Raw genomic sequence first — 14,522 nt, 5'->3', positions numbered from 1 at the left:
TGCATAGTCAAAAGAAGAATCTCTTCTTTTAGTTGACGTTATCGGTCGATGCAGTTTTACCGGTCGTTCGTCCTGCGGCTGGTACAACGAACCGTTGAAAAAATGGAGCGCTTTTTGGGTGGTCAACTTGGGACGATTATTCGGCGTCGATACTGGTTCCCTGACCGACGTGACAGGCGACGGTTACTTCCTCTATACGAACACGTATTTTGCGTTGCCCGGAGAAAAGTATCGCTACGTCAGTCCGCTTTATCCACCCAATATCGATGGCTCGTGTCGCTTCACGTTCTGGTTTCATATGTTTGGAAAAGAGATTACTAATTTGACAGTAAGAGTATATATATACTGTAGATTTTAGTTTTTTATCTTTGATTTTCTCTAGCTTTATGCGGAAGAGGAGAAGGGACCTGTGCGTCATCGATTGTGGACGCGAAGCGGCAATCAAGGCGCCGCGTGGCAATTCGCCGAAGCGTCCGTCTTCGTAACGACGTCGAATTTCCGATTCGCTTTCGAATCGTTTCGCGGAATCGGTCCGTCGAGCGAAGTGAATATCGACGGATTGTCGCCGTCAATTGAATGCGAGAAAGGGGGTAAGGAAAAATCTACGTATAAAAGGCGTTGAGACTAACGGCTGGTATACAGGGGTCCCCGTGTGTGGCGTCGGTTATCAACAATGTCCAGCCACCGGCGAGTGTTTACCATCGAGATGGTGGTGCGATGGATCGTCGGATTGTCGTTCCGATCGAGACGAATTTAATTGTCCTCGTAAGCACAAGTCGATTGGTTTTTTCGACTCTCTGCGAGATTTCGTCTTTACTTATATAGCCGCTTCTTCTCCTTGCTGGGCGTATCAGTTTCCTTGCGATCGACCCACTGCGAATGGAACGTGCGTTTGGAAGGATCTCTGGTGCGACGGGGAGAACGACTGCGCTGATGGGTCCGACGAGAGAAACTGTCCCGGTCAGTCGTTACGTGAGCGCTGAACGACTTTTTCTTTACTATTGATTTATAGTTGGCGACGACAACGTGGGAATTTCTATCCATGGAAAACGCTATCCTAGTAAGAAATTAACGAGCCAAGAATTTCGCTTTTCGTTTCATTTTCGCTATAGCGAATTCCCTGTGCACGTTCGAAAGAGACGAATGCGGATGGATCGAAGGAACGGACGATGACACGGACTGGCAGCGATGGCGAGGACCGACTCGCGTAAACGACACGGGACCAGACGTGGACCACACACTGAAATCTTCAAAAGGTAAATATGTATAAATATTGATTAATATTGGTGATTTTTCGTTTTTAGGACACTTTCTTTTGATGGAAAGCGCTTCATTGCGAGTTGGCGCTCGAGCGGTTTGGCTCAGTTCGCTATTCACTGCGACGGGGTGGAATTGTTCCATGTCCTTCGCCTATCACATGCGCGGAAGGGGCGCGGGTGCGCTCTCGGTTCAGATACGACCGACGGCAATCGGACTGTCGCCTGCGATCGCGTGGAAAGTGAGCGGCGACAAGGGCTCGTCGTGGCACGAGCAAACGTTGGACGTGAGCGCCGCGGACGTCGACGGGCCTTTTCGATTCGCCTTCGTCGGCGAACGAGGAACGACGGAAACGTCTCAAATTGCTATCGACGACGTGGCGTTTAAGAATTGCAATCCAGGTATTATCACAGCTCAAAACACGGATCTTTTGTCATTATGTTTTTTTTCCTATAGCGTTGAAATTGCCGCGGTGTGATCGAACGACCGACTACCAATGTCACTCCGGTAAGTGCGTGCTTCGCGATCAGTTATGCGACTTTGTCGACGATTGCGGAGACGGCAGCGACGAAATCGAGTCCGAATGCGGTGAGTATAGATATTTTCTTCTTGAATTCGTCTCATTTCTTCTTCCCCGCGCAGTCAACGCTACAGGACGATGCAACTTTGAAATCGATTTATGCGATTGGGTAAGCAACTTCGGCTTCAGTTGGCTACCAAGTCCATCGAAAAACGATCCGCTACCGGACAGCAGCCGCGGTATACGAAAAGAGAAAGTATTTAATTAAAATCTTCATCATTGATTTTTTTTCTTCTTTCAGGGAGGTATCTATATCTTCGTCTCCTTCCTCCGACTCGGTCCGGCGAAGTCGCTCGTTTGACTAGTGGCCTGTACATCCGATCGCGACGGGGAGCGTGCGTGGCTCGCTTTTACTTTCGTCTCTCCGGCTCCGGCGAGCTGGGCTTGTACTATGAGATCGCGAACGGGTCGCAACGCGTCCGGGCGTGGAGCGTCGAAGGAGATCAAGGGGACTCGTGGCATAGAGTCGCCGTTTCTCTGTCCGTTGATGAATCTTTTGTCGTAAGGAATTCGGTGTCGATTTATTGGGAAATTTAGTCTCCTTTGTAGTTCGTAGTTGAAGGAAAGGCGGGTAATCTAAGCGGCGGTGAGATTGGTTTCGACGACTTTTCGCTCGGCGAAAATTGCAGGAAACCCGGTAAGAAGAGAATGACGTCAGAAACGCTTAAAATTTCAAACAAAATTCTCTCCCACTCGCACGCAGTGTCAAATTCGTCGCTTTCCAAAGGTAAATCACGCGAAGAAGCGACGACGAAAAACGTAGGAATCCCTTTTCTTCCTCTGCGCAGTTCTTCAGCCCAACTGCGACTTCGAGAGCTCCTGCGTCAACTGGAGTCACTCCATCCACGACGCCGACATCGTTTGGGTCATTCGCAGCGGCGAGAACGCTTCCGGACCCATTTTCGATCGCACTACGATGTCAAAAAGTGGTCGATATCTCTACTTGAATTCCTCCCGTGGCCTTCCCGGTCATCGTGCCGGTTACGTGAGCTCGCACATGCAGACAAGGGACTGGGGCAGCTCGATGACCTTCTGGTACTTCATGTTCGGTAAATCGGTCGGCTGTTTGTCTCTTTCGGTGTTTTGCCCGCTTTTCGGCGCGGTGGAGGCGTGGAAGCGGTGCGGGAGTCAAGGCTACGCGTGGAGAAAAGCCGTCGTCGAAATAACGCACTTTCGATGCAGTTCGTTCGAAGTTCACTTCATCGGCGAACAGAGCGACGGCTCGTCGAGAGATATAGCAATTGATGACATATCGTTTAGCAGTCGTCGTCGTAAGAATCGTATCGATGCGATGAAATGTTTTTTTTTAAATCTTAGTTCTTAGGCGATTTCTGCCTTCCGATGCACGAGTGTGGCAATTATTCGTGCATCGATGAAGAAAAAGTGTGCAATTTTGTCGCCGACTGCTTTGATCGTTCCGACGAGAGCGAATGCGGTGACCCTATATTATATTATTATTATTAATATCTTTTTCTTGTGCTAATGCGTTCTTTTTTTGGTTCTTCGCAGCTTCGAGTTGCGACTTTGAGAGGGGTACCTGCTACTGGGAAGCCGCGTCGACTTCGTCTTATAGTTGGTATCGAAAAATTGACGAAAATTCAATTTCTGGTAAACCGGTCAATTCTGCTAGTGTGCATTCGTTTTGTAATTACTCTTAGGGTATTATTTGTATGCTTTTCGACCGTTTGATTTGCCGGGTGAAGCGATTCTGGAATCGACGTTATTTCCCAGGTCAATCGAAGAATGTACGCTTGAATTCTACTATCGAACCGACACGTCGACAATGCTGTCTGTTCGAGTTGGCTCGTCGAACGCTGCCACTGCTATTCAGCGTTGGTCTTCCCGCAAAGCAACAGGAACGTGGGTTAAAGCGAGCGCAAAATTGGGAAAATTGCACTTTGAGAAAATCTACCTGGTGGCCAATTTCACGTCACAGCGTGATAGTGGAATCTCTCTTGACGACCTTAGACTGGTGGACTGCTATACAGGTAAGAAAGAGAAAAGCCTGGCAAGATATCGTCAATCTCTGTTTAAATATTAGTATCTCCTAAAGCGACGACCGCTTCGCCTGCCTCTACGCCTTCTCCTATGAAAACCTTTGCGCCTACGACGTCGAGCATGTCGACTTCGCCGTCGACGCCGCAACATACAACGTCTCAAGTTTTTACCACCACGAATCCGACTTCGTACTCTCCCACAAGAAACGGTACTCGTTTGAAGAGTAAACTTTCTCGTAGCCGAATCTTTCTTATAGTCGTACCACCTGATTCGAAGCAGTCGAGCGGCACTGGTAAATCCCAAGACCCTTATCTCCTATTTGCAGTACAATACTTGATTTAGCCGAATCGCAAATTATAGCGATCGTTTGCACGATAGCGATCGCTGTTCTAATTGTCGTCGCTTTGACCGCTTTCGTCGTTCTGAAATCGAAACGAGGGTAAGAGAACGAGCCTAGAGAAATTCTCCTATTTGATTTGAATTTATTTCTAGCTCTGCTACCGTGTCGTCGACGCCCAATTGCGGCGGCATCGACAATCCCGTCTATATGATGGACGACATTGCCGGCTCCGAGTCCGACTCGACGTGCGAGACGCCTAAAGTTGTTGCGTAGTGTGTCGCGGTAAGAGAAACAAATTGAATGTGCACGTGATTCGAAAAACTATAATGTCCGCTGTCCAATCATACGATAAATGAATCTAGAGTGCGTGGATTGTAAATGGTTGGGAGGGGGGGCCCCTTCGTTTCTCATTCCCACGCGTCGCGTCCGTTCGATTGCGCCGTCGTAGGTGAACAGTAGTTGTGATCATCGTGGACGGTGTTGGTAGCGTTAGAGAAGAGCGTAGGTTTTGGAGGTGACGCACTGGAGAGGGGCAAGTCCGCTTGGGCTAGAAATTCGACCTGCACCGTGTAAGCAGCATCTACGAGAAATTAAATTTCAATTTCTAGAAACCCCTCCCTACCTTCGTAGCGGACACAATAGACGTATTAAAATTTTTCTTATGTTTTAGTTGAAGTGTCCGTTACTTAGGGAGCGAAGGAACAACTAGTACCTGTCTTGATGCAGGCGTTCGTTTTTTCGCTCATTTCTTTCTCCGCTCTATCGTGAGTGTGTGACTCCAGCAAGTAGAGCACGTACTCGTTCAAGAGCGTCTGGACGAGATGAAAAAACCCTGAAAATCAGCTACTTATTCAATATAGGATCGTCACGTGCGGGCGCAGCACCGAAACTTGGCGCACTCTTCAACGTCAAATCCCGGATAATTTTCGAACTGATGTACGTCCATTTCAAAAAGAACAGCCGCGCGGCAACGTCAAACGCAATCTCGCCCGTCGTCACCGGCTAAAGAGAGGCCAATCAAGAAGACGAACTCGACTCTCGACCGTCGCAGAAAACCCGAAGAATCGATTCGTCCATGAGTCCGCTTATCCAATCGACGAGCGACACGAGCGACGACGAATGACCGGCACCGGTACGAATCAAAGTTTCGAAGTCCCTTTGAGCTATAGAAGCGCGATAAGAAAGGCGAGGGGACCCCTCTTAGGGCTACGCACCTCGAGCGATACAACGAGTCTCGCGTTCGGAAAACGTCCACTGCGTCTGCCTATTAATGCTAGTCAGATCGAGTGAATGCCAATCGGCGACCATTTGCCGGACGTTGGCCGACGAATCGAAGTGAATTTTGCTCGCCTGAGAAAAACAGGGTCCACTCCCATTATATATATATATATATATATATATATATACAATCGATGATTTTTTCACTTACTTGGAATAAGTGAGCCATTGCCGTCTGTCGTTTGAGACTGCCGGCGAACATTCTGGCTGCTATGTGGACGTTGTGGACGTTGATGCGTGTAGTGGCCGGCAGTTCTGCTATTGATACCTTTGAGTTTCGACTGGCTTAGAATGACCGGAATCGTTGTCATGGACTCTTCGAGCCACGCGACGAAATGTTTAGCGAAATGACGAATGGCGTGAATGAAGCTGGGTCGATGCTCGATTCTCGCAAAAGCGAATTTAGATTTAGGGATCGTACCTGGGCAGTATGGGCTCCATGGAATTGGGAATAAGAACGCCAACGAGATTCTACGAAAAACAAAAATTTAAAACCCAATATCACGGCAAATCGTAAAAAAAACCTTATATAGTTTCCAGTCGAAAAGCGTTATGATGCTGATTAGAGGTTGGGTGGCTATAGCACATAACGTATACGGTGCTATTCCACGCCAGAACTGTTTCACGTGAGACTCAATCTGTATGGGTACATGATTCAGTGTGTTCTCGTCTTTGAAACTTCTGTACTTTAGAAAAAGCCGCTTTGAGAATGATATCCACTAGGGCTTGAGAGTGGGCTCTGTACATAACAAAGAAAGACTGCACCTATGGATATAGGGATTAGTGGAAGTAGCGTAGTTTAATTTATTTTTTTTAAACTGTACTTTATCTACTGGAACGGTGGGCGGGAGGACGACCTGATAGGCGCTCGGCAGATCGGGTAGAAAACTGAAACTCTCTTTATTCTCTAGGCGGATTCTAAGGTGGTCAGCGACGAGGGAACAGTCGGAAGAACAGGGAGGACTAGCCTAAGAAGAAAAGAAAAGGTAATAGAAAGTTTTCTGTAGTGTCGGATTGGCAACGAATTTTGGGGAGATTGTTCTTTGCCTTTCTGGACTTACAGGGCGCTTGCAGGGCGCCTCTTCGATCCCCAACGATTTCCTAATAAACGCATACACTTTTTTTTCAATAATTCAACTCTTAATTGATGTTTTCTCGCCTAAACGGTTCTGTGTATTGGGCGGGCTTTAGATCATTGAAGTAGACTTTGTAGGGAGAATTTTCCTTTATTCCGATGCCGTAGTAATGATACCTAAATAATTATTAATTTTTACTCAAACCCAAGGGCGAGAAAAAAAAACGAATTTTTGTTTGACTTAGATTGTCCGCGCGTTCCCAAACGCCTCGTTCGAATCGTCGGAAACGCCTGTCGTATGATCTATAAAGTGAGGGAGAGATCAAAAGAATTAAGAACGTTGCGAACGATCACTGCCTTTCCAAAACTGGCCGAATTCACTGCGTCGACGTCCGCTTCGTGGCAGAATTCCTGATAGGCGGTGTAGAGAGCGTTGCGCGGCAGACTCTGCCCGTCCCTCATCTCAAAATGGCCGGTAAGCCTAAAGGGGAGGAAAAAAACGGCGCTCGTCCTCCCGCGTTTCTCCTCTCCCCCTCTCTCGCTACGTCGCAACCATTCCAAGGTTATGGGCGAGTATAGTTTTCCGTGGACGAGATAGACTCCCTGGAATAGGCCTTGATTTGGAAGCGCTTCGGGGTGGGGGGGAGAGAGAAAGATGAGGGGAACGTGTTTCTAAAGCGACGCAACTGACGTTCCACGTAGAGCGTCGAAACGGCGACGGCTCCGCTTTGCTGCGCGTTTTCACCCGCGGGCGATTGCGATTGGGGGCCGTCGCGAATGCAGCTGCCGCTCTCCATCGAACGGGTTTCAGCTGCGAACGCTTCGACCTCCCAATTTCATTCAGCGCGTCGCTTCGGCCAATGACCGCGCGCCGCGCGCGGTCCGGCAGCGCGATGTTGCAAATTGGGGGGGCATTCGGAAGCGACGCGCGCAAAAACGCACACACATGCACGCAAAAGCAAACACGTTCTTAGGTAATGCTCTTCATTCAACGCAACTTATATCGAACATTCTACGTTTCTAAAACATAAGTCCTCTCATTCTTCGTCCCACTCCGTGACGATCGAACACAGTATTAAACTTCGTGACGAACTAGAAGAGAAACAATGTCCCCCCCTCCGCGACGATATATACATATTGCGTACTATATTCGCTGCGTTGCAGCCTTTGGTTACGATGGCGAGATAAGCCATGAGAAGAACGTCGTTGCATTGCTAAACACACGCCGCATCACGAATACCGTAAAAGAGAAAAAGCCACTCCAGACTAACCATGTGGAAATCCTCCCTAAACTGGAGCGTATCAATCGCCGGCAATTGGTGACACAGGCTATTGATTTCGCGCAATACTTGATGATCCTTAGGCAGTTCACCTAACGTGTAGCAATAAATAAATAAAAACGAGCGCAAGTAACGGATAGAGAAAGAACTTTTACCCCCTTCGACTGCCTTCAAATAGTCGAGTATGAGTCTCACGCGAGTGTAGAGCATTTTGATTGCGCTGTGCTGTACCATCAAGTGGTCCGTCACTGCATCCCCAATACAAATGCTGTAGCGTTCTCTCTCTCTCTCTCTCTTTTACCTGATGATCTTTCTGTAGATCCTGACAAGGAATACCGCGCCACGTGGTCGACACCAATCCTTTCGGCCTCTTCAGTGGCCAGCGTATACTTCAGCTCGACAAAGAGCATACAAGCCTGGAAAAGAGCCATTAAAAAACGTCAGGGAAGAAAGAAGCTACTATTCAAACGCACTTCCCCGTCGACCAAATCGATGACCGACTCATAGAACGTCAGAGGCAACTATATATAAGAAGGTAAGCCACACAAGGAGAATAACTAAGTCGCGTTCTGGAGAACCTCGCTCGCCCTCCCAAGGGGATTCAACTTTAACAGCAGTGGGCTTTCATTAGCTTCGCAGATCTGTGTTTTAAGAGTATCACGCCTTTTATGTCCTGGAACCCACAGCCCTACAGTTTTGTGTATTTTCATATCTCCTTTTGTCCCCTGCAGTTCTCCCGTTCGATACCAGCCCAGAAATTCCAAGTCCTTAAAAACCTGCTTGACTATAGATAATAGTTAGTTTACGGACAACACCCCATAGATTTCGATATTTACATTGTTCTTCCTTTGTTTCGCAGTAATCGCGATTGATCACGACGTCGCCGTTGACGACGGCGTAGAGAAGCTCGAATGAGTTGTATACTTCCACGTTTCGTCCCTTCTGCGTTCCCATCAGGGCTCCCAGCACTGCACAAGGTACGTTTATGGGTGAGAGTCCGTTCCTTCGCGCTCCCTCTGGCGCGTTACGTACCGACTGGGTTCTCCTCTCCCCTTTGGGACCTCACTCGAGTCCAGTGCTCCGAAACGTTCATAATGACGAGAGGATGCACGGCGACAGTGACGCTGCCTGTTGCAGAGCTCGGGGCCATCGCGCTTTCGTTCGCCATGTAGAGTTTATTTATTGGGTATCTATCACGTGAGTTATTTGTTGAAATCAAGTCCTCGAGGCTCGCTCCTCGCGGACGCTCGCCACGTGGCGCATCTAAAGAACTTATCGTGGCCGTGTGCTGCGTTTATCCACTTCCGAAGCTCTCGGAAGACTTTGGTAAGCGAAGTGCACCCATGCCGTAGCTTTGAGTAGGAGTTCGGGGAGAAGCCGCCGATTTCCTCAACCAAAAAGCCACGATGCAAGAAGAGCTTCTCCGATTTCCTCGTCCGAACCGTCCGCGGCTGTTTTCTACGTAAGCCGACGCTCGTCCGAGCATGCAAACGCCTGCAGCCCAGTGGGGCCCCACATAGAGTTGCCCAATCAATTATTATAGAGAGATCGTACGCCGTTGCAACTGTGCGCTGCGTGACCTCACTATCGTATTGTACTTGCAGGTGACGAACGTCGGAGGCTGTGCGAGAGAGCGGACTCGATGCAGAGATGAAAGCGCTCGAAGAGATTTTTTTGCATGTTTTCTGCATGAGTAGTAGTAGTAGTAGTTGCGTGCATTTTTTGTTCTTGATCTCCAGAATATGCAGTGGAGGCAAGAGCACATAGTTTAGGCGTACAGTAGGAACTTGCGCGCGCGCGCGTCCTACACAAAAGCGCGCAAGTTCTGACGCTGAAGCACGCGACGTGAGTGACGCAAAATACGCGTCATTTCACGTCGCGTGTCGCTCTGCACGAAAAGTAGGGGAAGGTATAGTCAAAATTTTATTCGTAATATCCCGGATGTATAAAATAAAAAATAAAAAGTCCTCTCGTCTCCCTCTTCTTCCTCCTCCTCCTTCAGTTGTCCCTGGGCCGCCGCTCCTACGCTGCCGCTTGACCTCCTGGCCAAGCGGTGGGACTGAGACTGCAGTCCCCACAGTGAACTTTAACCCAAGTCCACAGGGGGTAGGCACATTCACCTCCAGCCACCAAGGAGGAAGACTTTATCCCAAGTCCCCAGGGGAGAGCACATTAACCTCCAGCCCACAAGGAGGGAGACTTTATCCCAAGTCCCCAGGGTGAACTTTAACCCAAGTCCACAGGGGAGGCGCTGATTATCCTCCAGCCCACAAGGAGGGAGACTTTAACCCAAGTCCCCAGGGTGATGTCTTCGTCTACATCTTCTTCTTTCTGCATCTAAAACTCGTCGGATTGGTCGAGGTGCAAGAAGAGAGGAGAGAGAACTGAAATAAAAAGAAAATTAGTACATTTGAATTCTAATCAAATACGCGTGTTCTTTACCTTAAATCGCTCAGGAAACACTGTGGAGGAGGAGGGAGTTGATCCACGTCTTGATATCACCATCTACAAAAAAATGCCAATTTCAGCCAAAATTGAAGGTGTGAGATCAATTTGGCACCGCGACGTCAAACAGGCAACCGATCCCCATTGTTTTATAGAGAAATCTTAGAAATCGGAGAGGTCACCCAAATGACCAAAAAACCGTGTGCTATAGTTCACGGTTGCCTAAAAACCTCAACTCACGGATTTCCAAATAAACGCGCTAGATCTATTGTACTTTACTAGTCTAACATTGCCCTGAGGTCGAACAGTTGATACAGATCAAAATTCACAAAAAAAAAGACCCCTTCCGGCATTTAGCCACGCCCTTCAAATTAGCAAAAAAATTGGCGTGGTAGACAATTTTGAGACCGTGGAGTTAACTAGGTACTTTAGGCCTATCGTTTCGCGTAGAAATCTTGGCTTTATAGGAGATGTCGTTTTTGACCAAAAAGCGTGTGCTATAGCTCAGGGATCCTAAAAACCTGACCTCGCGGATTTCCAAATGAACGAGCTAGATCTATTTTACTTCACTAGTCTAACATTGCTACAGGGTTGAACAGTTGATGCAGGTCAAATTTCGCTCTCAAAAAAAGGACTTTCGGATATTAGTCACACCCATCAAAAAAGCTAGCGACAGACAATTTTGAGGCCGCGGAGTTCACTATATACCAAAGTCCTATCGTTTGACGTAGAAAATTCGAGCGGACCTGCCCTAGCTAACGAATGTACTGCGAAAATAAGGATCGAAATTTTGGGGGCGGAGCGAGGAGCCGTTCGACTCCTTTTCGGTCAAAAAATCATACGAAGGCAACAAAGGTCAGTTGAAAGTATTTTTCAGCGCTGTATCAAGCGCAACGCGCCACGTGCTCGAAAGGGGGCCCCGCCGCCGTTCGATCGCGTCATTCGAAAGCAAAAGGCGCGCGATAGACGCAGGAAATGTAGTATCTTACCTCTGTAAAGCAATCAGCGCCGTCGTTTTAGCTTCGTCCACCGAAAAACGCGTGTTCCATGACGTCAATTTAAAGCGCGTTGATCCTAAAGTCAGAGCGCACGTGAGCAAGTAACGAAAGAACACATACGATATTTCTATATACGATATAGATAACACGACAGCAAAGTCGAATCCTGTCACTAGTTCTGCAGCGCCATTCGTTCGTGAACTAAAAAGAACCCCTTAATTAATAGCCAAAATTCAAATAATTAATTTTAGTCGACTATACCGAGATCTGTCAGCCGCCTGCAGAAACCCGATTCCATTGGAGCGAGGTTGAAACGACTCCCGTCTGGTCGCGGAGGCGTGGCCGCCGTATTTCCATTCGGCGACAATTCCAATTTCTTCTGAGTGCCCTTCTCCACTGAATATCTCTTCATCATTTCGTTTATGTGCGTTAGACTGACAGAGCTCGCTGGACTCTGTACAAAAAAAACAATTAAAAATACAACGCCAATCCGTTAATCTTACCCCAAGAGAATCTCCAAAGGAATACAAGGCTCTGAAATAAAATAAGGTGATAGGTGTCGTATATGTATGTTAGTTTTCTTTACCTGGTCCTTGGCGTCATCTGCTCCTCTGTCTTTCTCAACGGTGAAATATACACATTCAAGCCGGAAGCAGCTCTGAGATACATATAAATCATATGCTAATTAAATTTATGGCTATCGATCCAACCTGCACGGCCTTTTAGATAGAGACGGTTTCACGTAATCGGGAGGCGGAGCAGCATGAGGACTCTAAACATAAAAAAAATCCTTAATAATTATTAGAGAAACGGATACTATTGCTATTCGCACTTCTTTTTCGGGAAGAAATTTGAGAAGAGCCGTTTTCAAAGCAGGCATGAAAATGGAGTTATACATAACGATAATCGAATCGTATTCGCCGGGACGAATCATCGTTTGACAATACACCTTAAAAAATATTTTTTAAATACAGAATCTTTTATTTGAATCCCCTTCACCTCAGACGATGACGACGGCAATTGCCTGTACTCCGTAACAATTCGCCTGAACTGCATCTCAAAGCCAACGACTTTGCATATACCGTAGATTGAACACAACATAATCTGGAATTTGACCATGGTCACTTTACGAGAAAATAAGATTATACTATTTGCACCTGATCGAGAGTTCTTCCCATCATCAAACTGGGCGTGCAGATGTAGACAAATTGAAACAGAGTCCAAACTTTCTCCTCCTAAACAAAAAAAAAAGAGTCAAACGAAATTAAAAATTAGATTTAGTCATACCAATGGCGGGGGAATTTCCAATATGTTGCACATGAGTTTCAGGCGATAATAGGATAGTTGTTTGACTAAATAAGAAAAATAATAATTCAATGATTGATTATCTTCGTCGTCGGAATTGTCTCGCCTTTTCGGTAGAATATTGCAACTGCTGAAGAAGCGTGCGCATAGTCGCTTAGCTGGGTTCTGATGCACGCAGCGATGCTAAAAAGCTCAATAGAAAAAAACTCTTTCACGGCACTAAAATAAACTCACATGTCTCGCGATGGAATTTCATCATTTGTCTACCCCAAGAAAAAAATACAGGCAATCTAATCTTTTAATTAACTGGGGTTATCTAACCATGAAGCAGCCGACGAGATCGACGTCGAAAACGTAGCGAAAAAGTGGACTACCCTAGGATGAGATATTTATCAATTCCACGCGCTCAAGACGACACTTTGTGCCTATACTGTACCTCTTGCCAAGCCATGCATTGTACAATGGTGAATTCTACCTGTTGCAAGTGCTATAACGAACCCATTCCTTATCAAGCTTTCATTAGCGAAACGTTCTTTCTTTTTGCACCTGTATCATTTCCAGAGTGAGATGGCGCTCGTGAAGAACCAACGTTTCTATGACTTTCAGCAGATCAAAAGCCTAAAGCAAAACATTCTAAAGAAGAATCACATGAAGCTGCTATCCCTATACCCGAACTCGAAACGTATCCAAAATCCACGGAAAGGCAAAGCGTTCAAAATTATCTAGAACAAGAAAACTAAATCAACAGCTGTCAAATAAATAAATAAAGTATTTCTACGTTGCATGGGAGGCACGTGACTGTAGCAGAGGAGAATGACTTGGGCACAACAAGCCAATAGAGAACGATGAAGCGCTTCTCTTGTGAGCAAACAACTAAGAGAGACCTCTAACAAAAAGTACTCACTCATAAAGTCAAGATACCCCACCGTATCGTTGCCTCAGACAAACGATGTTGTTCCTATATATGGGCAAGACACGTTTATATGGATGAATATTCATGCATATATTTTTTACCTTTTCCAAAATGGATTCCAGTGTTCTGTAGTAGAGACTGACAGTGAGGAGAAAGTACTGCAAAAGAAAAAACGCGTCGAATGCTGAATTTCTGAGTGTCACTTGAAATGTGTAGAGACTAACCTTTTCTAGAGCATTCTTATAATTTGGTCCTACGGCTTGACAAATCCTCTCCACAAAAGTCGCCTGAGTTTCTACGACAAGGCAATCATAGATTAATCAATTAATTAAAATTAAATAAATTAAGGCAGACTGGTAATACCTGTCAATATGGCCTGTATCAAGTGAACTGTTTGACTCTGCAATGAGAAATGTTACACGTGTCTTTGCACGTGTACAGTGCTGGTGTACCCGGAGGTGAAACTGATAAATGGGTCCCGGCAAGGGATCGCCACACGCCTCCAAAATATCTCTGATATCGACCGAAACGCTGAGAAGAGTTTGAATACGTGACGTCATGTCGTTACGACGTGTCGTAACCCGACACAGTCGAAACGCGAAAAAACGGTAAATCTCACCTAATTTTTCGACCGTCGCGTTCGGAAGCGAGCGCCGACGCGGAAGGCGGTCGCGGCTTAGGTCGAACGGGCTGAAATCGCACGGGATCGACGTCGTGAAACAAGCCGAGAGAACCGAGAGACGACGAGTAGGGAAAAAAGGGCAGAGCCGCCGCCGCGCCGCCGCCGCCGATCGCACTAGCGCCGGCGTCCGATAAGAAAACGGGCACGTAGTAGGCGTTATCGTAAGGCCACGTCGACGCCGCGGACGTAGAGGAAGACGAGGACGTTTCTCCCGATGCTGTAGCGTTGGGCTGACGCGAGAGTGAGGCGGGAGACTGTGGAATTTCTTTCTGTAGCAAGTGGGCCATAGCGAACGCGAACGAGCGGCAGCTGTCAGCTGAAATTGAATAGGGCGGGCGCGCGCGAGCGCCCTCGTGACCTCGCGCGGATTT

At 47.1% G+C, this 14,522-nt stretch overlaps 4 protein-coding genes and 1 long non-coding RNA gene across 6 annotated transcripts in view; 2 read left to right on the top strand and 3 right to left on the bottom strand.

Annotated features, from left to right (window-relative positions):
• Nucleotides 1–4,541, top strand: part of LOC136195354 (MAM and LDL-receptor class A domain-containing protein 2-like) — a 22,669-nt gene extending 18,128 nt beyond the window's left edge. The window contains exons 33-52 of the mRNA XM_065984670.1: nucleotides 33–328; nucleotides 383–590; nucleotides 643–765; nucleotides 826–960; nucleotides 1,013–1,060; nucleotides 1,113–1,256; nucleotides 1,305–1,658; nucleotides 1,714–1,845; nucleotides 1,900–2,016; nucleotides 2,079–2,338; nucleotides 2,387–2,474; nucleotides 2,541–2,564; nucleotides 2,626–3,108; nucleotides 3,162–3,272; nucleotides 3,347–3,445; nucleotides 3,496–3,825; nucleotides 3,879–4,043; nucleotides 4,092–4,127; nucleotides 4,178–4,274; nucleotides 4,328–4,541. Coding sequence (XP_065840742.1) covers nucleotides 33–328; nucleotides 383–590; nucleotides 643–765; nucleotides 826–960; nucleotides 1,013–1,060; nucleotides 1,113–1,256; nucleotides 1,305–1,658; nucleotides 1,714–1,845; nucleotides 1,900–2,016; nucleotides 2,079–2,338; nucleotides 2,387–2,474; nucleotides 2,541–2,564; nucleotides 2,626–3,108; nucleotides 3,162–3,272; nucleotides 3,347–3,445; nucleotides 3,496–3,825; nucleotides 3,879–4,043; nucleotides 4,092–4,127; nucleotides 4,178–4,274; nucleotides 4,328–4,448 — 3,371 coding nt within the window. The 3' untranslated portion in view covers nucleotides 4,449–4,541. The remainder of the gene's footprint in view (nucleotides 1–32; nucleotides 329–382; nucleotides 591–642; nucleotides 766–825; nucleotides 961–1,012; nucleotides 1,061–1,112; nucleotides 1,257–1,304; nucleotides 1,659–1,713; nucleotides 1,846–1,899; nucleotides 2,017–2,078; nucleotides 2,339–2,386; nucleotides 2,475–2,540; nucleotides 2,565–2,625; nucleotides 3,109–3,161; nucleotides 3,273–3,346; nucleotides 3,446–3,495; nucleotides 3,826–3,878; nucleotides 4,044–4,091; nucleotides 4,128–4,177; nucleotides 4,275–4,327) is intronic.
• On the bottom strand, nucleotides 4,478–7,350 carry LOC136195359 (transcription factor RFX4-like). The gene is made up of 17 exons (XM_065984678.1): nucleotides 7,220–7,350; nucleotides 7,082–7,157; nucleotides 6,886–7,009; nucleotides 6,770–6,831; nucleotides 6,613–6,705; nucleotides 6,515–6,554; nucleotides 6,278–6,421; nucleotides 6,141–6,218; nucleotides 5,978–6,091; nucleotides 5,875–5,924; nucleotides 5,722–5,822; nucleotides 5,605–5,663; nucleotides 5,390–5,525; nucleotides 5,232–5,338; nucleotides 5,060–5,177; nucleotides 4,888–5,007; nucleotides 4,478–4,755 (listed from the first exon to the last, which is right to left on the bottom strand). The coding sequence occupies exons 1-17, from the start codon at nucleotides 7,323–7,325 to the stop codon at nucleotides 4,583–4,585; spliced, it is 1,701 nt and encodes a 566-aa protein (XP_065840750.1). The 5' UTR covers nucleotides 7,326–7,350; the 3' UTR covers nucleotides 4,478–4,582.
• Nucleotides 5,103–9,768, top strand: LOC136195365 (uncharacterized). The gene is made up of 6 exons (XR_010671884.1): nucleotides 5,103–5,307; nucleotides 6,365–6,439; nucleotides 6,774–7,003; nucleotides 8,128–8,343; nucleotides 8,668–8,785; nucleotides 9,413–9,768. It is a non-coding gene; the product is annotated as an uncharacterized lncRNA (long non-coding RNA).
• Nucleotides 7,496–9,002, bottom strand: LOC136195363 (COP9 signalosome complex subunit 6-like). The gene is made up of 10 exons (XM_065984681.1): nucleotides 8,841–9,002; nucleotides 8,645–8,776; nucleotides 8,501–8,592; nucleotides 8,387–8,449; nucleotides 8,282–8,329; nucleotides 8,110–8,224; nucleotides 7,964–8,056; nucleotides 7,800–7,900; nucleotides 7,674–7,742; nucleotides 7,496–7,620 (listed from the first exon to the last, which is right to left on the bottom strand). The coding sequence occupies exons 1-10, from the start codon at nucleotides 8,974–8,976 to the stop codon at nucleotides 7,549–7,551; spliced, it is 921 nt and encodes a 306-aa protein (XP_065840753.1). The 5' UTR covers nucleotides 8,977–9,002; the 3' UTR covers nucleotides 7,496–7,548.
• On the bottom strand, nucleotides 9,716–14,522 carry LOC136195358 (retinoblastoma-associated protein-like). Of its 2 annotated transcripts, XR_010671883.1 has the most exons (25): nucleotides 14,089–14,522; nucleotides 13,922–14,000; nucleotides 13,833–13,869; nucleotides 13,694–13,764; nucleotides 13,571–13,627; nucleotides 13,483–13,514; nucleotides 13,335–13,429; nucleotides 13,226–13,278; nucleotides 13,103–13,174; nucleotides 12,993–13,043; nucleotides 12,878–12,931; nucleotides 12,791–12,819; nucleotides 12,663–12,739; nucleotides 12,539–12,603; nucleotides 12,409–12,486; nucleotides 12,251–12,355; nucleotides 12,084–12,200; nucleotides 11,962–12,023; nucleotides 11,838–11,909; nucleotides 11,755–11,785; nucleotides 11,513–11,705; nucleotides 11,387–11,452; nucleotides 11,243–11,327; nucleotides 10,251–10,313; nucleotides 9,716–10,192 (listed from the first exon to the last, which is right to left on the bottom strand). XR_010671883.1 is itself a non-coding variant. In XM_065984677.1 (22 exons), exons 1-22 carry the CDS (start codon nucleotides 14,436–14,438, stop codon nucleotides 11,424–11,426), a joined length of 1,809 nt encoding a protein of 602 aa, XP_065840749.1. In that variant the 5' UTR covers nucleotides 14,439–14,522; the 3' UTR covers nucleotides 11,335–11,423. The 2 variants fall into 2 exon arrangements, 1 of the variants encoding a protein (XP_065840749.1); XM_065984677.1 differs by lacking the exons at nucleotides 9,716–10,192; nucleotides 10,251–10,313; nucleotides 11,243–11,327 and having other exon boundaries at nucleotides 11,335–11,452.

This window comes from Oscarella lobularis, chromosome 14, assembly GCF_947507565.1.
Source record: "Oscarella lobularis chromosome 14, ooOscLobu1.1, whole genome shotgun sequence".
In the NCBI taxonomy this organism is placed as follows: Eukaryota; Metazoa; Porifera; class Homoscleromorpha; order Homosclerophorida; family Oscarellidae; genus Oscarella; species Oscarella lobularis.
The sequence above is the reverse complement of the archived record's forward strand: the minus strand, read 5'-3'. Positions and strand labels throughout refer to the sequence as shown.